A 26,219-nucleotide genomic window follows, 5' to 3' on the forward strand; every position below is an offset into this window, starting at 1 on the left:
ATGGATCGACTTGTGTTTCTTGAATCAAAAATTGACTTTGAACTTCATTTATTCAACTTAAAAACAATTTTTAAAACCCTATACAAAAATCACAGTAACCTATCCATCCATGTTTTGCTTATGTTATTGAAGAAGTATGATTAGCTTCCATAAAGATGCATCCAACCACTGCCACTCTTGCAACTACCTCATACATTTATTGATCAAGTTAAATCAATCACAAATTTGTTGTAAGGGTGCATGGACAAATATTTTTCATCATTTGAGCTCATGTCACAGTGGCTACCAAACTACAAACACAAAAACTCAGCTTCTACCAAAAAGAAACCTTGAAGATAGGGAGATTGGGGGAAAATAAGGACTGCTGGATACACATGCATCTCCCACATCTCATTGAGTGCTCGCTCTCTTTCCAGTTATGACTGTCCTACAGCGTCAGCACTTCCAAGGAAAATCCAATTTACAAACAGTGCTTGGAATGGTATATCCTTCCATGATCAAGACACCTTGTGGCAAACCGTGATATCCAGAGTGTGTGGATTTTCCTCTGGGTCTTAGGTAGTTGGCTAAAACTGGAGAGTTTCTCTGCAAGAGTGCACGTGACCAAAGCTTGGTCATCAATACAGAGAAATAGAATGGCCTCCTGCATTTAAGGAGGTGTCGTTCCATGAGAAGAACCAGAAACAGAGGGAGGTGAGAGGAGATGAAATGTGAACCTTTTAAATATGCATCCAATTCTCATTTCACTTGTATACATATAATGTATACATTTTATGCTCTTCACACATGTCCTCAGCCAGTGTCTATCAAATGTGCAATTTTGTATCAGCAGCTGAAAGAATGGTAGGAACAAAGCTAATATTTGTGGAAAGAAGCAAATTAAGAAGACAGAGGCACATACATACACACACACACACAGATGCTACATATATTCCTTCATACATTCTGAAACCTTTAATTATATACAGTGAGAAACTTTACTGTATTTTGATGCACTATGAACACAATTAGATTACACAAGATGATATATAAGGGTAAGTTCAGGGATGAACTACTGCCTTTCTCTGAGTATACTAACTTATTAGCAATTCATGAAGCCCGTTTCTCTGTTAAAGTACTATGGGCTGAGAGATATTAGGCAGAGCCATGAAGAGACTTTTGGGGTACACATACAGTCATCAGTGGCAAATGTGACCTTCCACCTTCTCAATGAAGGATCATGTGAAATGATGAAACTGTGTGTTTATTTTAATTCCAATGTTAATTCTTTCTACAATTGCCAAATGCCTCAAAACAGATGACTGGCCTAACAACTCTTGGGCCCTGTGCATGAAGGTTTACAGAGCTCTGTCCCAGCAATGCCCTAGGGAGGAATGAGGGTCCAAAGCATGTTTTCCAAAGCTGTTTTTCCCCATAATGGAGAGTGGCAGGTGCATAGCCTCAGAGCAGGGTGATGCCATGAGTTCCTGGATGGGACAGAAATGAAGCAATGAAAATATATAAAAGCCAGAGCTCTTCTTAACAAAGGGACATTATGGCAAGGCCTCAGCCCTGTGACTCTTTTGAAATGTCTTCCTTGTGTTTCTAGCTGTGTCCATGTGTGACTCAGTAATTAGCACACATTCTCTACAGCTTGAGGGCATACAGCAATACTAGCATCAGTTGTACCCCACATAAAAATCTAGTCTCTCTGCAGGGGTTGAAATAGCAGACATAATTGAAACAATTTTCTCCTAATATCAGCAGAGATTTCAGCCTTTAACTTTACGTTTGGTTCACTTGACATGTTGTTTTCTCTTATTTTTCTCAACATACTCCTGAATTTTTCATACAGTTCACAGGACATTCCTCCCTGGAACTGTTATAATTCCATGAGACCAAGCGTCTACAGAGATGGAGACCTAGTACTGGGTGGGTTTTTCCCCCTTTACTTCCTGGAAGCAGAATCAGAAATGATCCGGTTATCTTTTTTAACCAGGCCAATGGATAAAATGGAGATAGACTGGTAAGTCCAACATCGAGTTATGTATCAACTGTGGTTCAAACTGTGAGAGAGTGTGTCCTTCTATCTATGAGTGGTTAATTGCACTTGAGAATTGTGGAAAAAAAAAACATACACAGAAGTGGCAGAAATGCAAATCAATGAATCAATGAAGGCTGGAGTTCCTTCCCTTCTTTTGCTTTTCACAACCTTCCCTTTCCATTTTCTGTTTGCTCTCCACTCGTGCAGAGAGTCAGAGATGGACATTTTGTATCCACTCTATTGATCTCACCTCCTGATAGCCTCCAAGAGTCTTGAAATTAATGTGCAGGGTCTTAACTTAAGACCTGGCAGCCTTGAATGTGGGGAAAGAATTAAACTTGTCAGCTTGTAGCTGACAGCAAGGGCTGTAAGTAATCCAGCAGTGAATAAAAATCCCCTTAGAGGGGAATTAATTGCAATTAAGCAAAATACAGTACTCTATACTTTATGTGTCTGTGTGGGTGCAGTCTGTTGAAATCTTTACTTAATATATACTAAGCTGATCTTCTGTATATAAAGATAATTGCAAATGAATTGTGATGAAGAATGGGATGGGAGAAGGAGAGAGATGGGTTGTTTGTGGGTGGGACGGAGGTTATGGGGGAAAGCCGCTATAATTCAAAATTGTACTTTGGAATTTTATATTTATTAAATAAAAGTGGAAAAAATCTAGAAACATTTCAATTTAAAACTCTTAATTTACATTTTCATTCAAATAAGTAAAACTAAGTATGGAAAACTCTTCAGTAGCATATTTTTGATGGGTCTACTTAGTGTACTACAAGTAAACCCTGTTTTTGAAATAAACAGAAAGATTTTTGAATCACCCATTTACTGAATGGAACAAAATTTGACTATCTTTATGTAAAAAAGCAAAATTTCAAATTCTTTATGTAAAAATAATACAAAATTGTGTGAAACTTGAGAAAAATTGCACTTACACTAAAATCAAGCACTACTATTTCCAAATTTATATTTAACACATCTTGAAATAACAATCTATTAATCCTAACATTCCAATGCACCTAAACAACAGATGACTGCATAAATTTATTGAATCTCATATAATCTATTGACAAGTAAGTATCTGTTTGACTCAAATTATGGATAAATTGTAGAAATGAAAAAAATCCAAAAAAAGGAACAAGGGATCCATTGTATGAAAACAAAACATCCACGCTCTTGGACAGGTAACATTTGAGAGCAATTACTAAATACCGAGAACTCATGATTTTGCTTAAGCTATACTGAAAAATGCAGATGTTGTTAAAGAATAAAATGTGAAATGATAACACAGAATTCAGTGCATGAGGAAAATAGAGAATAAAAATAAAGTGAACCTTGTAAATATCCTGAAAATGTGACATTTTCAATGAAATAGTCCTTTTCAAGACTAATATAAATTAACAAAATTGCTTCTGTGACTGTTGGTATATTAAGTGGAAACTTACAGAAAAGGCTCATGAAATCGACTTTGGTCACTAAATTAGAGATGCTCCCAATGCTAAAATGACTGACAAGTCAGATGGTGTTCAATTATTTCAGAAGGTACTGAAAACAGAGATGCTTGCCTCTTGGGTTCCATCCCTAAGTAGAAGTGAAATCCCATGTTGGGACACATCAAGGCTTTCCTGAAGGGTTCAAGAAGGTGAGTGTGATCATGGGCACAGTTGGCTTCAGAGGAGTTCAAGGGCCATTCCACAATCTTCTAGAGCCCTTGGAACCTCACTCACACCTGCTCCATGTGCCAGAGCTGAGGCACCACTGAATCGCAGCCTGAGTCTGACCATTGCTGCTTCATGGTGTGGCTATTTTGTTGCTCTGAATTCCATGGTATGACCCTTCTCCCTGATGCTGCCCCTCTCTTTAGGTGGCTGTGGAAGAACTACCAATACGTGCTGGCCTTCCGCTTTGCCATCCAGGAGATCAATAAGGACCCCCAGCTACTTCCTAACCTGACCCTCGGTTTCCAACTCTACAATTCTGTTACCAGTGGTCAGTTCACCCTGAGGAGCACTCTGCACTGGCTGAGTGGAAACATTCATTTCATACCTAACTACACCTGCCAGACACAAGGCAAGACAGTTGCTATCATTTCTGGAACCACATCAGCATTTTCAGCTGAAATTGGAATGATATTGGAGCTGTATAAAACCCCACAGGTAAATGGGTTGTGACTTCTGGTGAGAAATGTTTCCATCTCCCACCAGATCTGTCACATCTATTGCATGAGTCATGTGGAAACCATATGACATATACCTCTATTAGCTGAAACAGATTCTGGAAAATACTTTTGGCTGTGAAAAATGGAAGTGGAAATGGAAGCTGAGAGTCTCCACACAGATCCATTTAGGGCCAATATATCTATCCCCATCTGCTGGGAATATTGATTGCAGAGAGCTGTCCTAAGATGACTCCATGTTAGACATGGGTATATCAAGACCTGGGCCTGTACTTTCAATTTGAAACCCGTTGAGGACCTTGACAGTCTCAAAGATCATCGAAGGGTGTTTGGAGATGAGTTACAATTACATGAGATTTCACCCTCTCCCTATCCCAATCCTGACTTCATCACACTAGCAGATTCCTTCACAGGGCTCCCAGTTCACTTGCCATGTGCCATTAAATCTTTTATCTGATGGATTGAGAAACAAAGACGGGTAGACAGTGTACACCCATTCACTAGTTTAGTCACCAAATACTCATTATGGTGCTAGTGCTGAATCACTGTGGTGGAATTGAAGGGCCTGGCACTCAATTCAAATCTCCCAAGTAGGTCTCAGGAATACAATTATCTAATCCAAACACCCTACCTCCAAGGGTCTGCAATACCTCCAGGATTCTTAAAGAAGATCCACTTCAAACAGATAGCAATCTGCACTCATTACCAGCAAGCTCAGAAAGGAATAGCATAGGAAAATTCTGCTCTGAAAAGCGATTTTACCAAAACTCAGAGATGGTAGGTTAATGTATTCTTCAAGGCAATTCTTGAAAAATTTCATTAGGTTATGCTGTGAAAACAAATGAATTTCAACTGTCAAGATGTCAGAACAGTAAAGAGTTGTTTGTCCCCAGGTAACATCTAACACCAGTTTCAGTGGGGGCTTTTCACATGTGACATGGGGTGAAAAGTGGGAAATACCAATGTACTGGTCCAAAATCCATGCAGTCTTCTTCCCTCATCTGAAAATGAAAATACATGGGTAGCTTACACATTTTTTTCATGCTATGGTTGAGGATTTACATTTCTTCTCGTAAAAGCAATAGGCATTGAAGGATGGATTTCTCTAAACCCACATGATAGAACTTGGTCTTCTCTACCCACAAACCTCAGATCATGATGGTTTTCTTTCCATTCAGATCACATATGGCCCTTTTGATCCCATACTAAGTGAGAGAGGCAAGTTTCCATCACTCTATCAGATGGCCAACAGTGACAGCTCTCTGGCCAGTGGAATGCTTTCCTTACTGCTACATTTTGGCTGGATTTGGGTGGCAATCTTTGTATCTAATGATATGAAAGGAGAGCACTTCCTTCGGGAAATTCAAGCTGAGATGGTAAAGAAAGGTGTCTGCTTGGCCTATTCAGTAAAGTTCCCAGACACTAAGTCAAGATATGAAGAAACTGAAATATCCTTCCTAGAAGGGCTTCGAATTTCATCTGCAAATGTGCATATTCTATATGGTGATGTGAGGAGCCTCTATACCATGGAATTTCTAAGCAAATACTATTTAACCCTGGGGAAGGTATGGATCATGGCTGCAAAGTGGGAGATTGTTGTGAAAGAGACAGACCACATGCTGCACTCTTTTCATGGAGGCTTCTCATTTTCACACCACAAGGGGGAAATCCCTGGCCTCAAACATTTTGTCAAGACAGTGGACCCTTCCCACTACCCAGAAGATTTCTTCCTCAGTCAACTATGGCTTCATGCTTTTCACTGCTTACCTCCTGGGTCACTTTGTGGAACAGTTGGAGTCTGCCCACCAAATGCTTCCTTTGAGTTTTTCCCAGGACACATTGACATGCTGACCATATCTGACTCCAGCTATTTCATCTACAATGCTGTGTATGCAGTGGCCCATGCACTCCATAAGATGCTATCAGAGCAAATAGAAAAGGGAACTCCAGGGGATGCAGCTCAACCTAGGATTCTTCCATGGCAGGTAAACATCTCCCAGAACATTACATGCATTGAACTCCTGTCGCATCCTCAGGTATTTTATTGCAGTTCCTCATGACTGTGTTCTCAGGTTGAGACTTGCATGATTAGGCATGATGACTAGTGTGCTTTTTCACACCTCACTGGGCATAGATAGATCTGTAACAGTAACCTGTTTGTGGAGGATATGTTACCTGCATTGAATATTTTAAAAAAACATTTTCTGTTATGGAACTTGTTGAAAACATTTAAAAGCAGTATACATAGTATGAAATTCACTTAAGTCTACAGATAAATAGTTTCAGTCATCTGATCACACTGATAACCAACACCCAAAAACAGAACCTAGCATTACTAGTACTCCAATAGAGCTTCATATCCCCACTCAATTTCTTTTTCCATGTGAAAGAGAAGCATATTGTCATTATGATATCGTTCAGTGAAGCAATATGAATATTAGATAGCAAATAATCTGACATCCACACAATTTTATACTCTATATATTAACTAGCACAAAGAAGAGATAATATGATATTTTTGTAGGTCTGGCTTATATAATTTACTGTAATGACCTCCAGTATTTTTGTTCATTTTTTTAAGTATTTATTTAATGAATGCACTTTTTCATATATACAACTTTAGAAATACAGTGGTTCTTTCCTGCAAACCCACCATCCACCCTCAACTGCCATCCCACCTCCCTCTCCTTCTCCTGTCTCCCTGATTATGGTTCTTTAATAGTTTTACTTAATACAAAGAGGACCAAATCCATGATAATCATAGACTGCAACAGTTTGCACCCACACCACACAACATATAGAATACAGTTTGGGAACAAAATTTGCAGTTGATTTTCATCGTATAACTTATTAGGTACAGAGGTCCCATATGGGGACTGAAAATTGATCACTTGGACTAGTGAGATGGCATTGGTACATGCAATCTTGATGGGATTGTATTGGAATCCCCTGGCACATTCCTAACTCCACCATTTTGGGCAAGTCTGATTGAGCATGTCCCAAATTGTACATCTCCTCCCTCTCTTGTTCCCACTCTTATATTTAACAGGGATCACTTTTCAGTTAAATTTCAACACCTAAGAACAACTGTGTGTTGATTACAGAGTTCAACCAATAGTATTAACTAGAACAAAACAATACTAAAAGGGGTAAAGTATTAAATTGTACATCAACAGTCAGGACGAGGGCTAATCAAGTCACTTGTTGTTGTGGAGTTTCTTGATCTCTTTGTAGATTCTGGTTATCAATCCTTTATTGGTTGCATAATTTGCAAATATTTTCCCATTCTGTCATTTGCCTCTTCACTTTGCTGACTGTTTCTTTTGCAGAACAGAAACTTCTCAATTTCCTGTAATCCCTGTTGTTAATTTTGACTTTGACTACCTGTTCCTTCAGGGTTTTTTCTAAAAAGTCTTTGCCTGTGCCTATATCTTCCAGCGTTTCCCCAATGTTCTCTAATAATGCGATGGTGTCGGGTGTAGAATTAGATCTTTAAATCATGTTGAGTAGATTTTTCTATAAGGTGTAAGGTAGGGGTCTTGCTTTATTTTTCTGCATGTGGAAATCCAGTTTTCCAAGCACTATTTGTTGAATAGACTGTCCTTGCTCCAAAAATTGGTTTCAGCTCTTTATTCAAATATAAGTTGGCTGTAGACGTTTGGATTGATTTCTGGTGTTTCTATTCTGTTCCATTGGTCTCTCCATCTGTTTCTGTACCAGTACCATGCTGTTTTGATTACAACTGCCCTGTAGTATGTGTTGAAATGGGTATTGTGATGCCTCCTGCTTTGTTTTTGCTGAGAAACATTCCTTTACCTATTCAAAGTCTCCTATGCTAGTGATCCTGAACATTTTTTCATGTGGCTATTCACCATTTGGATTAGGTCCTTGGCCCATCTCTTAAGTGGGTTGTTCATTTTGTTGTTGTGTAGTTTGTTGATCTTGTTGTAGATTCTGGTTATTAATCCTTTATCTGTTGCATATATTGCAAATATGTTTCCCATTCTGTCAGTTGGCTCTTCACTTTCCTTACTGTTTCTTTTGTAGTACAGAAACTTCTCCATTTGATGCAATCCCAATTGTTAATGTTGGCTTTGACTGCTTGTGCCTACCGGGTTTTTTCCAAGTCTTGCCAGTGCCTATATCTTGCAGGGTTTCTCCAGTGTTCTCTTATAATTTGATGGTGCCGGTTGTAGATTTAGATCCTTAGTCCATGTTGAGCGGATTTTTGTGTAATGTGTAAGGTAGGGGTCTTGCTTCATGCTTCTGCACGTGGAAATCCAATTTTCCAAGCATCATTAGTTGATTAGACTGTCCTTGCTCCAGGAATTGGTTTTAGATCCTTGATCAAATATGAGTTGGCTGTAGATGTTTGGATTGATTTCTGGTGTTTCTATTCTGTTCCATTGGTCTATCCATCTGTTTCTGTACCAGTGCCATGCTGTTTTGACAACAACTGCCCTGTAGTATGTGTTGAAATGGGTATTGTCATGCCTCTGGCTTTGATTTTGTTGTACAAGATTGCTTTAGCTATTTGAGGTCTCCTGTGCTTCCATATGAATTTCAGCATCATTTTTTCAAGATCTGAGAAGAATGTCTTTGGTGTTTTGATTGGTATCACATTGAATCTATAAATTGCTTTTGGGAGAATGGACATCTTGATGATATTGATTCTTCTAATCCACGATCATGAAAAATATTCCAATTTTTTGTTTCCTTTTTATGTCTTTCTTTAAGGTTTTGTAATTCGCATTGTAGAGATTTTTAACGTCCTCGGTTAAGTTTATTCCAAAGTATTTGATTGTTTTTGTAGCTGTTGTGAATGGGATTGAGCTTAGAATTTCTTTCTCAGCCATAGCATTGTCTGTGTATTAAAAGCAGTTGACTTTTGTGCATTGATTTGATACCCTGCTACTTGCCAAATTCTTCTATGAGTTCCAATAGTCTCTTAGTGGAGTTCTTTGGACCCCCTAAGTAAAGAATTATATCATCTGCAAAGAAGGATAGTTTGACTTCTTCCTTCCTAATTTGTATCTCTTTAATTTCTTTTTCTTGTCTGATGGGTCAGGCTAAAACTTCCAGTACTATGTTGAATAGCAATGATGAGAGTAAGCATCCCTGTCTGTTGCCAGATTACAGTGGAATACCTCCAACTTTCCCCATTGAATATGACGCTGGCCAGGGTTTTTTCTTAAATTGTCTTTTTTTGTGTTGAGGAATGTTTCTTCTATATGCAATTTGCTTAGACTTTTCACCATAAAAGGGTGTTGTATTTTGTCAAATGCTTTCTCTGCATCTATTGAGATATTCATATGGTTTCTGTTCCTCAATTTGTTAATGTGATATATCACATCGATTCATTTTTGAATTTTGAACCATCCTGTATACTAGGGATAAATTCCATTTGGTCAAGTGAATGATCATTCTGACATGTAGCTGGATTCAATTGGAAGAACTTTTTGAGTATTTTTGTGTCTATGTTCATCAGGGAGATGCGTCTATAGATTTCTGTCATGGTTGTGTCTTTCTCTGTTGAGGAATTAAGGTGATATTGACTTCATAGAAAGAATTTGGGGGGTTGCCATTCCATTCAATTGTTTTAAATAATTTGAGAAGAATTGCAGTTATTTTTTTAAATGTCTGGTAGAATTCAGCAGTGAATCCATCCAGTCCTGGGCTCTTCTTTTTTCAAAAGGACTTCATTACTGATTCAATTGCTGTCATGGTTATGAGGCAGTTTATGTTTACTCTGTTTTCAAGGCTCAATTTAGGTAATTTCTATGTGCCCAGGAATCTATTCGTTTCTTCTTGGTTTCTCAGTTTGTTGGCATACAGCTCTTTGTAGTGCATTCTGATGATTCTTTTTATTTCTGTTGTGTCTGTTGTTACATTTTCATTATCATCTCTAATTTTTTTTATTTGAGTCTTTTCTCTCCTTTTTCTGGTTAGTTCGGCCAAGGGGTGTCAATTTGTTTATTAAAAAAAAAAGCTCTTTGTTTTGCTGATCTTTTCTATTTTGGTGTTTCAATTTTGTTGACTTTTTTTTAACTTTTATTTAGCAAATATAAATTTCCAAAATACAGCTTATGGATTACAGTTTATGGCTTTTCTCCCCATTACTTCCTTCCCACCTGCACCCCTCCCATCTCCTGCTCCCTCTCCCATTCCATTTACATCAAGATTCATTTTCAATTATCTAGATACACAGAAGTTCGAGTTAGCATATATTAAGTAAAGATTTCATCAGTTTGCACCCACACAGAACATAAAGTGGAAAATACTGTTTCAGTATTGTTATAGCATTAATTCACATGGAACTACACATTAAGGACAGAGATCCTACATGGGGAGTAAGTGCACAGTGACTCCTGTTGTTGACTTAACAATTTGACACTCTTGTTTATGGTGCCAGTAACCACCCTAGGCTCTAGTCACGAGTTGCCGAGGCTATGGAAGCCTTTGGAGTTGGCCGACTTCGATCTTAGTTAGACAAGGTCATAGTCAAAGTGGAAGTCCTCTCCTCTCTTCAGAGAAAGGTACCTCCTTCTTTGATGGCCCCATTCTTTCTACTGGGATCTCACTTGCAGAGATCTTGTATTTAGATCCACTTTTTTGCCACAGTGTCTTGGCTTTCCATGCCTAAAATACTCTCATGGGCTCTTCAGCCAGATCCGAATGCCTTGAGGGCTGATTCTGAGGCCAGAGTGCTATTTAGGACATCTGCCATTCTATGAGTCTACTGTGTATCCCGCTTCCTATGTTGGATCGTTCTCTCCCTTTTTGATTCTATCAGTTAGTATTAGCAGGCACTAGTCTTGTTTGTGTGATCCCTTTGACTCTTAGACCTGTCAATATGGTCAATTGTGAACCAAAATTGATCACTTGGACTAGTGAGATGGCATTGGTACATGCCACGTTGATGGGATTGAATTGGAATCCCATGGCACATTTCTAACTCCACCATTTGGGGCAGATCCAATTTAGTATGTCCCAACTTGTGCATCTTCTCCTTCTCTAATTCCCACTCTACAGGGACCACTTTTCAGCTAAATTTCTTTTTTTTTTTTTCTTGATTTTGGTTTTGATTTTTTTTTATTAAACTTTTATTTAATGAATATAAATTTCCAAAGTATAGCTTGTGGGTTACAATGGCTTCCCCCCTCCCATAACTTCCCCCCCGCCCGCAACCCTCCCCCCTCCCGCTCCCTTTCCCCTTCCATTCATGTAAAGATTCATTTTCAATTCTCTTTGTATACAGAAGATCAATTTAGTATATATTAGGTAAAGGTTTCAACATTTTGCCCATATAGCAACATCGAGTGAAAAAACTACCATTGGATTACTAATTATAGCATTAAATAGCAATGTACAGCACATTAAAGACAGAGATCCTACATAATTTTTTTTTTCAAAATAATTAATTTTCTATGCCATTTCCATTTTAACACCAGGTTGTTTTTTTTTTTTCATTTCCAATTCTCTTTATATACAGAAGATCACTTCAGTATTTAATTAGCAAAGACCTCATCAGTCTGCGCCCACACAGAAACGCAAAGTATAAAAATACTGTTTCAGTACCAGTCATAACATCACTTGGCTTTAGACGACACATTAGGGACAGATCCCGCATGGGGTGTAAGTACACAGTGACTCCTGTTGCTGACTTAACAATTTGACACTCCTGTTCATGGCGTCAGTAATCTCCCTAGGCTCTAGTCATGAGTTGCCAGGGCTATGGAAGCCTTTAGAGTTCGCTGACTTTGGTCTTATTCAGATAGGGTCATAGTCAAAGTGGAGGTTCTCTCCTCCCTTCGGAGAAGGGTATCTCCTTCTTTGATGGCCCCGTTCTTTCCACTGGGATCTCACTCACAGAGATCATTCATTTAGGTCTTTTTTTTTTTTCCCATGATATCTTGGCTTTCCATGCCTGCTATACTCTCATGGGCTCTTCAGCCAGATCTGAATGCCTTGAGGGCTGATTCTGAGGCTGGAGTGTTGTTTAGGACATCTGCCATCCTATGAGTCTGCTGTGTATCCCACTTCCCATGTTGGATCTTTCTCTCCCTTTTTGATTCTATCAGTTAGTATTAGCAGATACTTGTCTTGTTTGTGTGATCTCTTTGACTCTTAGACCTATCAGAGCTATCAATTGTGAGCTGAAATTGATCACTTGGACTAGTGCGATGGCATTGGTACATGCCATCTTGATGGAATTGTGTTGGAATCCCTTGCACATTTCTAACTCCACCATTTGCGGCCAGTCCGATTGAGCATGTTCCAAATTGTTCATCTCCTCCCTCTCTTTTTCCACTCTTAGATTTAACAGGGATCACTTTTCAGTTAAAATTTAAACACCTGAGAATAATTGTGTGTTAATTACTGAGTTCAACCAATAGTACTAGAACAACAACAACAACAACAAATACTAAAAAGGATAAAGTATTACATTGTACATCTAAAGTCAGGACAGGAGCTGATCAGTTCATTGTTGCTTATAGTGTCCATTTCACTTAACAGGTTTCCTCTTTGGCGCTCAGTTGTCATCGATCAGGGAAAACAAATGATATTTTTCTCTTTGGGACTGGCTTAATTCACTCAGCATGATGTTTTCCAGATTGCTCCATCTTGTTGCAAATGACTGGGTTTCGTTGTTTCTTACTGCTGTATAGTATTCTATGGAGTACATGTCCCATAATTTCTTTATCCAGTCTACTGTTGATGGGCATTTGGGTTGGTTCCAGGTCTTAGCTATTGTGAATTGAGCTGCAATAAACATTAATGTGCAGATGGCTTTTTTATTTGTCAAATTAAATTCCTTTGGGTAAATTCCAAGGAGTGGGATGGCTGGGTTGTATGGTAGGGTTATGTTCAGGTTTCTGAGGAATCTCCAGACAGACTTCCATAGTGGCTTAACCAGTTTGCATTCCCACCAACAGTGGGTTAGTGTCCCTTTTTCCCCACATCCTCTCCAGCATCTGTTGTTGGTAGATTTCTGAATGTGAGCTATTCTCACCGGGGTGAGATGGAACCTCATTGTGGTTTTGATTTGCATTTCTCTGATGGCTAGTGATCTTGAACATTTTTTCATGTGTCTGTTGGCCATTTGGGTTTCCTCTTTCGAAAAATGTCTATTGAGGTCCTTGGCCCATTTCTTAAGTGGGTTGTTTGTTTTGTTGTTGTGGATTTTCTTGATTTCTTTGTAGATTCTGGTTATCAATCCTTTATCTGTAGTATAGTTTGCGAATATTTTTTCCCATTCTGTTGGTTGTCTCTTCACTTTCCTGACTGTTTCTTTTGAAGTACAGAAACTTCTCAATTTGATGCAATCCCAAATGTTAATTTTGGTTTTGACTGCCTTTGCTGTTGGAGTATTTTCCAGGAAGTCTTTGCCTGTGCCTATATCTTGCAGGGTTTCTCCAATGCTCTCTAATAATTTCATGGTTTCGGGTCGTAGATTTAAGTCTTTAATCCATGTTGAGTGAATTTTTGTGTAAGGTGATAGGTATGGGTCTTGCTTCAAGCTTCTGCATGTGGAAATCCAATTTTCCCAGCACCATTTATTGAATAGACTGTCCTTATTCCAGGGATTAGATTTGGATCTTTGGTCAAATATAAGTTGGCTGTAGGTGTTTGGATTGATTTCCGGTGTTTCTATTCTGTTCCATTGGTCTATCCATCTGTTTCTGTACCAGTACCATGCTGTTTTGATAACAACTGCCCTGTAGTATGTCCTAAAATCAGGTATTGTGATTCCTCCGGCTTTGTTTTTGTTGTACAGGATTGCTTTGGCTATTCGAGGTCTTCTTTCAACACCTAAGAATAATTTTGTGTTAATTACAGTGTTCTCATTTTAATTATTTATTTTCTTCTACTAGATTTGGGTTTGGTTTGCTGCTCTTTTTTCTAAATAATTGAGGTGCATGCAGAGTTCATTTATTTGGTGCCTTTAGAGTTTCGTGATGTAGGCACAAATTGCTATCTTTCCCTTTAGCACTGCTTTCACTGTGTCCCATAAATTTTGCTATGCTGTATTGTCATTCTCATTTCTTTCCAGAAATTTTTTTTATTTCTCTTTTGATTTCTTCTATGACCCATTATTCATTCAGAATCATGTTGTTCATTCTCCATGTGTTTGCATATGATGCAGAGATTCTCGTGTTGTTGATTTCTAGCTTTATTGCATTGTAGTCTGCGAGGATGCATGGCATGATTTCAATTTATTGAAGTTGCTGAGACCCCCTTTATCGCCTAGCATATGGTCAATCCTAAAGAAAACTCCATACACCAGGTAGAAATCTGTGTCCTCTGTGGCTGTGGGGTAGAAGGCTCCGTAGATATCTGCTAGGTCTATTTGGTCTATTGTGTCACTTGTCACCATAGCTCTGTTGTTTCCTTGTTGATTTTCTATCTGGTTGCCCTGAACATGCTGAAAGTGTGGTATTGAAGTCCCCTGTTACTATTGTACTTGAGTCTATATCTCCCTTTTAATATCTTAATCATTCTTTCAAATAGCCAGGTACCCTGAAATTAGGTGCATGAACATTTAAAACAGTCACATCTTCATGTTGAATTTATCCATTATTCATGACATAGTGTCCCTCTTTGTCTCTTTCAATACTTTTTCTGTTGAAGTCTACTTTGTCTGATATTAGGATGGTCTCACCAGCTCTTGTTTGGTTTCTGTTGCCATGGAAGATCTTTTCCAACATTTCACTTTCAGTCTCTATACATGTTTCTTGCTAAGGTGTGTTTCTTGTAGGCAGCAGCTAGATGGGTTTTCTTTTTTAGTCCATTCAGCTAGTCTGTGTCTTTTAATTGGGGAGATGAGTCCATTTACATTCACTGTGATTATTGTTAAATATTATCTTTCCCCTGCCATGTTTCCTTAAGTAGAGTTGTTTATGCATTTTGGATTTTGTTTGTACTTTTGCTGGATCATTTTCTACATTTGTCTTCTTTGGTAGTGAAGTTCCTATTTCTGTGTGCAACATATCCTTGAACCAGTGCATTATGCATAGGCATGAAGATACAAATTCTTTCAATTTCAGTTTAAAATGGAAAATCCTGAAATCAACTGATATTTCATTCAATTTTGTTAATCTTTAAAAAAATTTAAATATCAGAGTTACTGTGAGAATGGGAGAGACAGAGAGAGAAAGAGGAGACAGATCTTTCATCTCCTGATTCACTTAACAATGGCTGCAAGGACCTGGACTAGGCCAGGTTAACCCAGGATGCAGGAGCTTCAACCGACTCTCCCATGTGAGTGCAGGGTCCCAAGCACTTGGACCCTCATCTGTTGTTTCCAAGAGTCATGCAGAAAGATGAATCAAGAGTACAGCAACTGGATTTGAACCAGAATTCACAGGGATGCTGGGCACTGTGAACATTACAGTGCTGCATAACAAGGCCAGCAAAAATTCTGTAAAATTAAAAAAAACCTCACTGATATAAAACAACAGATTTTATGTATTTCATTGATGTAATTCTAAGATAACCATCCTTTCTTCTTTTCATTTCACAATCTTGCCTCCTTCCTTTCATTTTTTACTTCTAATTTTTGCAATAACATCATTTCAATTTACTTAAATCCCAGTGATGAAGCCCTACTAATCATAATGTTGCAAACGCAAAACAAAGAAAGATCACTGATCTACAGGATTTACACAAGGGTGATGAACACAAATCAAATCCAGAGATGTCCATTTCATTTTTATACATTGTGGGTTTTTTGCATTCTATATTATGTACTACCTATCCCCAAAAAATGTATTTGATATTTTCTTTAAGAAACCTGTATTTTTCATTATGCATAAGGGTCTCCAGCTGCATCCATTTCACTCTTTTTGGGGTGCAGTTAAATGTTTAAAAGTGTACACGGATGCACTCACCTGTGGAACCATCACAACAAACAAGATATTGCACATATAAAGCCATGTTGTTCTCATGCGGAAGAACTAAGATGAGCTTTCCTAAAACCCTAACCAATCTTTCATGGTCAGCCACCCTGGTGGGATACATCCTGTGATTTCTCCATTTGGAATCAGATGCTCCCTATCATTTTATAGGGGATAGGCAGAATTCCCTACACCAGAACCAAAGATATGGTGATCATTCAGATAAAAGTCAGCCTCCACCATAAAAACCCTGATAATAGACAGGAGGGAAAAGATGGATTTCACAGTATGTGTGCACCTCCCACCTCTAATCTAAATGTTCTTCCTCTTTCCAATTGTGCCTCTCCACCAGCTTCATCCACTTCTGAGGAAAATCCAATTTACCAACAGTGCTGGGGAGGATGTTTCCTTCCATGAAACAAGACACCATATCGTACACTATGATATCCACAACATTGTGAATTTTCCTGCTGGATTTCGATTGCTGATTAAAATTGGGGAATTTTCCTCTAAAAGTGCACATGACCAAGGCTTGGTCCTCAATGAAGAGATGATAGAATGGCCTGTTGCATCCAAGGAGGTGTGGATCCATGGGAATATTGGATACATACAGAGGGTCTTATTGGAGTCTGAGAAGAGATGAAGTGTGAGACTTCAAATAAGCATTCAACTATCATTTCACATCTTGGCTTCAAGAGATACGGTGTTCCTTACACATATATGAGCCAGTGTGTATTAGAAGGGCACGTTTGCACTACATAATGCTATCTTTATTTTGGGCATATTTATGCATCCAGAGTGACTAGAATGAGCAATGTAAAAGAATAGAGATAGAGAACAGTATATAGACAAAAAATAACTTAAAGCATGTCTACACAAATTCTAACATTTTATTTCCACTTTGTATGTATATAAGGTGAAAAAATGCATGTATGCATAGTGATACTTTAACCATATGGTGAGAGTCATTATTATGTTTTGATGCAGTATGAACACAAGTAAATTGAGTGGACCTATGCATAACCTATTTGTAGAAACCATTCCTATTCTCTATATTTTCAGTGTGCTTGCCAATCAGTTCAGTTTTTCTTCTGCATAGCACTTCATAGCTGTGATCAAAAATTTTATCATCATTGTTCTGTTGAAATACCCCAGACAAATTTTTGGTGATTTGTATAACTATTCTGGTTATACCTCAAATGTCTTGATAGTATCTAGAATTCATACTCTCCCTGGGTCTAGAAGTCCAGAAGTAGATAAACACATAATCCATGGTCTACAACATTCACTCATCATTTCTTTGTGGGCTTCTGTTTTTCTGAGTAGTTACTCACAGAAGTGTACCTAGTCATCATGCTTTTTGGATATTTTTTTCTGGCATGTAAAATCTTCTGCTCAATCAAGGAAAGAGGCATGTAATATTATCTCTGACATATATGTTCTGAGAATAATTAGCACATAAAAAGCTGAACTGAAAAGATTTCAGAGGAAGCAATTCAAAAGAAAGAGACAAATGCCTAACAGCATAGATCAGTGATAAACATAACTAAAGCAATCAGGTACCCTCATAATATTTGATAGACAGGTGACAGCCCTGGAATGAGAATCATACAAACTCCAAATTGGATGTATGAATAAAATCAACAAGACACAGAATGGGGAAGACTTAGTGATAATCTTGGGAGTGATGAGGCATGTAAAGACACCCTATCACAGTGCCTAATGATGTGCAAAACAATGACCATCACTTCTCTTTCCCCCAGACTCCTCAGTCTTTGTGTAGCCAGAGGTGTGATCCAGGATTCAGGAAAATGCCACAGGAAGGAAGAGCTGTCTGCTGCTATATTTGTGTTATTTGTCCAGAGAGAGACATTTCCAATCATACAGGTAAAAAACATATAACTTGCCTATGAAAACTCCACTATACTATTTCTTGATACAAAGAAACCAAGAATATTTGCAATGGGATCAGAGTTCCCTATTGTCTCCATGAACACCTTTGCTCACTCTTTCCATACCCTTGTTGTGTGCTCGCTATTACCATCTCATTATGTTAAGCTGTGCCTGGTTCTGCTCATCCTCTCAAGCTCAGCTGTGACACTGATACTATCTGATATCCTTTTCCCCATCCAGTGATGGACTAGACTGTCTCAAACTGATAACTAAGGTCTAAAGAAGAAATGTAAGATGAAAATTGGGTAAGGTTCCATAAGGTTTTTCTAGAGGCTTATAATCAAAAATTTTTAACACACAACTGACAAGCAGCAAGAGTGCGGCAAGATGGCAGAATAGGAAGGGAGCACACTGAGAGTCCGGGAAGAGACAGTTCAATAAAAGTGGAGATACTACAGATTCAAGGAAGAGTTGGGGAAGAAACAGCAGAGGAAACTCTTCTGGAACTAGTAATTCATGGTGGACCTGTGTGGAGGGCACGGGCACCCACAGCTCAGGACACCAGCCGTGGAATCTATGCACCAGCACTGGAATGGAAGGTGAGCCAAAACCTCAGTAGCCCAAGATACTGGTGGGAAAGTAGAAGGAGGAGCCTAGAGAGAATGAGGCTTGAAGCCCCACAGGGGACAGATCACTAGGCTAACAAGAGGAGAGAGGGAAAAAAAGGACCGGTATGGACATGAGTCTTTCTCTCTCTCCGCTCACCTATCAAAGGTGAGCAAGACAAAGAGCAGGCGCCATTTTGGACATACGTAAAGCGGCACCCACCATCAGCCAAGCAGAAAAACCTGATTCTGGGGGGATAAAAGAACAGGAGGTTAGGACCTGGTGAATGTGTGGAGCTAATGAACTGAGACTGTGCAAAAAGAGATGGTGGGTGAGAGAAGTCATGGAGTTCACGTGAGTACTCCCCAGAGGTGCTACAATGCTGTAACCTTGGCAACCTGGTGGGAGACGGCAGGGAATTTGAGCCCACACTGAGGGCAGCAAAAAGTCTTTGTGTGGTCCTTGGGAAAGAGCAGATGAATGTTATACCCACAGAGATCAGAAATTGACTGCCTTCAACTCCGCTCAGCTGTACAGAATTACTTCCCTTCTGAATCAAAGAGAGAGAGAGAGAGAGAGAGAGAGAGAGAGAGAGAGAGAAAGGTTTACCAAGCCTAACCTGGGTGTGTCACCTTTGGCACACCCTTAACCCGGAAGAACCTAACAGAGCTCTCTGGCCATACCCATCAAAAGCCTCTAAGGATCCATCAAAGCAGACAGTCCACTTAATACAGTCACAGTATAATGAGAAAAAACACCACAGTGAGGGAAGAAGAATCCAAAGAATATCTCCACAATGCCAAGCAACAAATGCAGAAACAGAGGAAACAAGAACAAGGAAGACATTATGACACCCCCAAATAAACAAGACACCCTAAGCCAAGATTATGCAGATGATGAGATAGAAGAAATGCAAGATACAGATTTCAAAAAATTTATGATAAGAACATTTAGAAGTTTTCAAAAACAAATTCTTGAACTACAGAAATCTTTACTGGACAGGAAAGAAAATCTCTCTCATGAAAATGAAATTTTAAGGTGGAATCAAAATGAAAGGAAGAAACTAGTAGAAGATGAAAGTGTGATAGTGAAGAGAAATAAAAATGAATTGAAGAATTAAATAGATCAAATGACAAGCACATGAAAGACCCTTAAAAACAGATTCAGTGAAGCATAAGAGAAAATATTGGACTTAGAAGACAGAGCACAAGAAAGTAGACAGTCTAACCAAGTAAAAGAAAAGGAAGTTAGAAATCTAAAAAATATTGTCAGGAATCTACAGGATACTATTAAAAAGCCCAACATTCAGGTTCTAGGAATTCCTGAAGGCATGGAGAGAGAGAAACAATTAGAAGGCCTTTTTAGTGCGATACTAGAAGAAAATTTCCCAGGTTTGGAGAAGGACAGAGACATCCTAGTACAAGAAGCTCATAGAACCCCTAATAAACATGACCAAAAGAGATCCTCACCACAACACGTTATAATTAAACTCACGACAGTGAAATGTAAAGAAAAGATTCTACAATGTGCAAGAGAGAAAAGTCAGATTACTCTTAGAGGATCTCAAAATAGACTTACAGCTGACTTCTCATCAGAAACCCTACAGGCTAGGAGTGAATGGCAAGACATAGCCCAGGTACTAAGAGAGAAAACCTGCCAGCCCAGAATACTATATCCTACAAAGCTCTCATTTGTGAATGAAGGTGAAATAAAGACCTTTCATAGCAAACAGAAATTGAAAGAATTTGTTGCTACTCTTCCAGCCTGCAAAAGATGCTTAAAGATGTGTTACACACAGAAACACAGAAACACAACCATCAATATGAAAGAAGGTAAGGAGGAAAACCTCACAGCAAAGGATCATAGGAAGATCAAAGCATATATTAAAAAATGTCTTTGGGAAAATTGCAGGGCAATGTTACTACTTATCAATAGTCACATTGAGCATTAACAGCCTCAACTCTCTAGTTAAAAGGCACAGATTGGCTGATTGGGTTAAGGAACAAAATCCATCTATTTGCTGCCTACAAGAAACACATCCTTCCAACAAGAAGCATGCAGACTGAAAGTGAAAGCCTGAAGAAGATATATCATGCCAACAGAAATGAAAAAAGTGGGCGTAGCCATGTTAATATCAGACAAAATAATCTTTAACACAAAAACTCTCAAGAGAGACAAAGAGGGGCACTATATGATGATTAAGGGTTCAATTCAACAGGAAGCTATAATGATTATCAATATATATGCACCTAATTACAGGGCACCAGTTTATTTAAAGATATGTTAAGGGACTTAAAGGGAGACTTAGACTCCAATACAATAGTACTCGGGGACTTCAATACTCCACTCTCAGAAACAGATCAACCGGACAGAAGATCAATAAGGAAACAGTAGATTTAAACGACACTATAGCCCAAATGGATCTAACAGATATCTACAGAACTTTCAATCCTACATCTAAATATTTTACATTCTTCTCAGCAGTACATGGAACCTTCTCTAGGATTGACCACATACTAGGCCATAAAGCAAGTCTCAGCAAAATCCACTGAATTGGAATCATACCATGCAGCTTCTCAGATCATAGGGGAATGAAGTTGGAAATTATCAACTCAGGAATCCCTAGAGCACGTGCAAACACATGGAGACTGAATAACATGTTCCTGAATGAACACTGGGTGCTAGAATAAATCAAAACAGAAATCAAAAAATTTCTGGAAATAAATGAGGATAACAACACTATATACCAAGACTTGTGGGATACAGCAAAAGCAGTGTTAAGAGGAAAGTTTATAGCAATAGCTGCCTACATCAAGAAATTGGAAAGGCACCAAATAAATGAGCTTTCAGTGCATCTCAAGGATCTAGAAAACTACAGAAAACCAGACCCAAATCTAGTAGGAGAAGAGAAATAATTAAAATCAGAGAAGAAATGAACAGGATTGAATCCAAAAAATTACAAAAAATAAGCCAAATGAGGAGCTGTTTTTGAAAAAATAAACAAAATTGACACGCCATTTGCCCAAATAACTAAAAAAAGAATAAAAAAAACCCAAATCAATAAAATCAGAGATGAAAAGGAAACATAACAACAGACACCAAAGAAATAAAAAGAATCATCAGAAATTACTACAAGGACTTGTATGCCAGAAAACAGGGAAATCTATCAGAAATGGATAGATTCCTGGACATATGCAACCTTCCACATTAACTATGATCTTGTCTAAATAAGATCAAAATAAGTGAACTCAAAAGGCTTCCATAACCTTGGCAACTCATTACAAGAGCCTAGGGAGATTACTGACAACATAAACAAGAGTGTCAATTTGTTAACAACAGGAGTCACTGTGCAATTACTCCCCATGTAGGATCTCTGTCCTTAATGTGTTGTTCAATGTGAATTAATGCTAGAACGAGAACTCAGAGTATTTTACACTTTCTGTGTTTGTGGAAACTGATGAAATCTTTACTTAATATATACTAAATTGATCTTCTGTATGTAAAGATAGTTGAAAATGAATCCTGGTTTGAATGGAATGGGAGAGGGAGTGGGAGATGGGATGGGTGTGGGTGGGAGGGAAGTTATAGGTGGGGGAAGCCACTGTAATCCGTAAACTGTACTTTGGAAATTTATATTTACTAAATAAAATTTTAAAAAACTGACAAGCAGGGAGCTACTTCACATGAATTGTGATGGAAATACTGTATTACTTTCTGTGCTACATCTTTGACATTGTGTATGTTGTGCAGTGCACATTCCTAATGTAACCATCTTGTCCTTTGGAGGTATATAAATAGAAAAAGAAAAGTAATAAGCTAAAATATAGAGACACAACATCCTAAAAATTATGCAACTTGGCAACATCAAAAACCTATGCACAAGGAAACATTTAAACATTTAAGGAATATTAAATATTAAATTAAATAACAAAGCCAATTGCTTTCTGAAATGCAAAAATCTACTAGGCCTCATTGGTAAACAGTTCCACTGTTCAATGTATAATAAACATGTTTATAATTCTTCCAAGAGCATGTTTCAATTCACATCTTAGGTACAGAAATATTTTGACTTCAGTATCTTCAAATAAGCTATATATAGTTTCTATTATGAAGAAGATAAGAAAAAATGACTTCCAACTTCTGTAAAATATTCAACATCAGTAAGTTAGTGAAAGAATAAAAAATAAGTATCATGCATTGACCCTTTTTACAATATACACCTGCCTATGTATGCCCAGTGTATCTCTGAGACAGGTGCCTGAAGCACTTGCACATTCTATGAAAAGTAAAGGTTACACATTGAAAAGAATTGTAAGAGAAAATTTCTCTAAATTTTTGAGATGCTTATACCCTTTTTTTTACAAAATATTTTTATTTATTTGAATGTCAAAGTTACAGACAGAGGGAGAGCGTAACGGAGAGGGAGAGAAGTGACAGAGAAGATCGTCCATCAGGTAGATTCACTTCCCAGATCGAGGCAATGGCCCAAACTGGGCCAGACCAAAGCCAGAAGCTTCCTCGAGATCTTGCAGAGGCACAAACATTTGGGCCTTCCTCTGCTGGTTTCCCTTGCACATTTGCATGGAACTGCTTTGGATGAGGATAGGCCAGGACATGAACTGGTGACTGCATGGGATGCCATCATTGCAGGCAGTGGCTTTACCTCCTACATCACAATTCCAGTCCCTTAAGCTTGTATTCTTGCATGAGAACCAAGGATAAAAACTGAGTAGGATTCTTACTGCAAGTATAGCCCAACTAACAACATTTTCTTTAAAAAAAAAATATTCATTTCAGGGTCCAGTGCTGTGGCTCACTTGATTGATCCTCCACCTGCGGCACTGGCATCCCATGTGGGCACTGACTTCTAGTCCCAGTTGCTCCTCTTCCAGTCCAGCTCTCTTTGTAGCCTGAGAGGTCAGTGGAGGATGGCCCGAGTGCTTGGGGCCCTGCACCCGCTTGGGAGCCCAGGAGGAAGCTCCTATCTCCTGGCTTTGGATCAGCAGAGTGCGCTGGCCATGGCGGCCATTTGAGGGGTGAACCAGAGGAGGGAAGACCTTTCAATATGTCTGTCTCTCTCTCACACTGTCTACCTCTGCCTGCCAAATAAAAAAAATTCAGTTTATTTCAAAATCAGAGATTCAGAGAACATGAGAGAGAGAGAGAGAGAGAGAGAGGGAGAGGATAAGCTTAAATCTAATCATTCACTCCCTAGATGGAAACAAAGACCTGGGCTGGGCCAGGCAGAAGCCAAAAGGCAGGAGCTTCATTTGGGTCTCCTACGTGGGTACATGAATCCCAAGTACTTGGGCCATTTTCTGCTGCATTTTCTAGGCCATTAGCAAGGAGCTGGATTGGAAATTGATCAACTGGAACACAAAAATGTCCATATAGAATGCCAGCATTGCAGGCGGCGGCTTTACCTACCATACCACAAAACTCAACCAATTTATGCCAGTTTAATTGACATTTGATTAAAACATAGACATAGGCACCAAATGGCCTGTTCTTCATGACTCATTTCATGCTGTAGAAGCAAGAATGCATTACCTCAAGTGAGACAATGTGGTGCCCAATTGGTGTTCACAAGAGCTAAAACGGTGAACAAGCCATGTTTTCACATGAACATGAGGCCAAGTTCTCTTTCAATAAAGTCATGAAAATATCACTTACTCCAGTATAACCACATAAAAACAATGAGCTACATTGCTCTTCTATTCAATCATAGTAGATCAGCATTAATATGGAAACACTGAGATGAGGCCATGTAGAAATAAAGAATATTCATTAATGTATGGAGATCCCCGGAATGACATATCATTTATACAGGCCATCTCCATTTCAGTATAAGTAAGAAAAACCTTAAACAATATGACCCCAGATAAATATTCTAACCTTGTGAACTGAAGGCTTCTCCTGAGAAATACACTGGGGACAGTAGAGAAGGGGGTTTGGAGGCATCCATGCCCATATAAAATATAGGAAATACATCACTTTCTAGGAATTAAAACACTTTAAAAAATCACTGAGCAACAAGATGAGGCTACAGAGCCCCATGCACTAAGGAACTTGTTTTAATGAGTTTATCCCACCTGCAGATGAGCATTCTCACTGGGTCAGGAGTGCAGAAATATCCTTTAGTGTGTCCTGGTATGCATCAGAACAGGCTGGACTCACCATGATGTTGCAAAGGTGACCATTTTCCTTAACAGGGAAAAAGGAGCAAATTGTGAAATGGAAACACTGAGTCTTCCTTTTCCCCACAGATGCAGAGCAGTGCATCCCATGTGCAGATCATGAGTACCCAAACATGAAGAGAAACCGCTGCCTCCCCAAGCTGGTGACCTTCTTAGCCTTTGAGGATGCCCTGGGAATGGCTCTGGCCTGCATGGCTCTGTGCTTCTCTGTCCTCACAGCTGCGGTCCTCTGGGTCTTTGTGAAGTACCGAGACACTCCCATCATCAAGGCCAATAACCGGACCCTCAGCTACATCCTGCTCATTGCCCTCCTCCTGTGCTTCCTCTGTTCCTTACTCTTCATTGGCCGTCCCAACACAGCCACCTGCCTCCTCCAGCAAGTAACATTTGGCCTTGTGTTCACAGTGGCTGTTTCCACCGTGCTGGCCAAGACCATCACTGTGATTCTGGCCTTCAAGATTACAAAACCTGGAAGAACTACCAGGCGATTGCTGGTATCAGGAGCTTCTAACTTCATCATTCCTATCTGCTCCTTGATCCAACTGGCGCTCTGTGGCATCTGGTTGGGAACTTCTCCTCCATTTATTGAGTTAGATGCCAAATCTGAGCCCAGCCACATCATCCTGGTGTGCAACAAGGGCTCAGTCACTGCCTTCTACTGTGTCCTGGGCTACCTGGGCTCCTTGGCCCTGGCCAGCTTCACTGTGGCTTTCCTAGCCAGGAATCTGCCTGACACGTTCAATGAAGCCAAGTTCCTGACGTTCAGCATGCTGGTGTTCTGCAGTGTCTGGGTGACCTTCCTGCCTGTCTACCACAGCACCAAGGGGAAGGTCATGGTGGCTGTGGAGGTCTTCTCCATCTTGGCCTCCAGTGTGGGGCTCCTGGGCTGCATCTTTGTTCCCAAGTGCTACATTATTCTCATAAAACCTGATAAAAATTCTTTGAAAGTTTTAAAGAACCAACGCAGTTCTAGGAGATCCTGATATTTTTCTCATGAGTTTCTTCACATTTTCAACCTTTGTAATCAACAACCAAAGGGAAATAGCATTCCAACATTGTAAAATAAGCAAAATAAAAACCATTGTTGTTGAGGCATTTAGCCTAGCAATTAAGATAACCTTGTCCCACATGACACTAGTTGGGTTTCTAATTTGGCTCTGACCCTTGACCCCAGATTCCCAGGAAAATAAACCCTTTGAGTGAATGCTGACAACTCAGAGCTATTGGGTCCCTGTCAGTCGACTTTTTTCTGGCTCCAGGCTCTGGCCTCAGTCAAGGTTCAGTTACTGTGGCCACTGAGAGTTGAAGCAGTGAAAAGTTGGGCTCTCAACCATCTCTCTCTTTCTCTATGTTTCTCACTCTGCCTCTCAAAAACAAAAATCAGGCTAGAACTAATTTAATATAACATAAATGGAGATACT

At 39.1% G+C, this 26,219-nt stretch overlaps 1 protein-coding gene across 1 annotated transcript; it reads left to right on the forward strand.

Annotated features, from left to right (window-relative positions):
- Window positions 1-1,991: 1,991 nt before the first annotated feature.
- LOC133749972 (vomeronasal type-2 receptor 116-like) lies at window positions 1,992-25,781 on the forward strand. Its single transcript, XM_062179340.1, has 6 exons — window positions 1,992-2,005; window positions 3,894-4,185; window positions 5,384-6,190; window positions 16,455-16,682; window positions 17,866-17,989; window positions 24,868-25,781. Exons 1-6 carry the CDS (start codon window positions 1,992-1,994, stop codon window positions 25,779-25,781), a joined length of 2,379 nt encoding a protein of 792 aa, XP_062035324.1.
- The last annotated feature ends 438 nt before the right edge of the window (window positions 25,782-26,219 follow it).

Source organism: Lepus europaeus, chromosome 20 (assembly GCF_033115175.1).
Source record: "Lepus europaeus isolate LE1 chromosome 20, mLepTim1.pri, whole genome shotgun sequence".
NCBI lineage: Eukaryota > Metazoa > Chordata > Mammalia > Lagomorpha > Leporidae > Lepus > Lepus europaeus.

Coding starts and splice junctions, on each gene's coding strand:
- LOC133749972 (XM_062179340.1), top strand. Junction 4,186..5,383: donor AGCTGTATAAAACCCCACAG/GTAAATGGGTTG, acceptor CTTTCCATTCAG/ATCACATATGGCCCTTTTGA. Junction 16,683..17,865: donor GGCCTGTTGCATCCAAGGAG/GTGTGGATCCAT, acceptor TCTTTCCCCCAG/ACTCCTCAGTCTTTGTGTAG.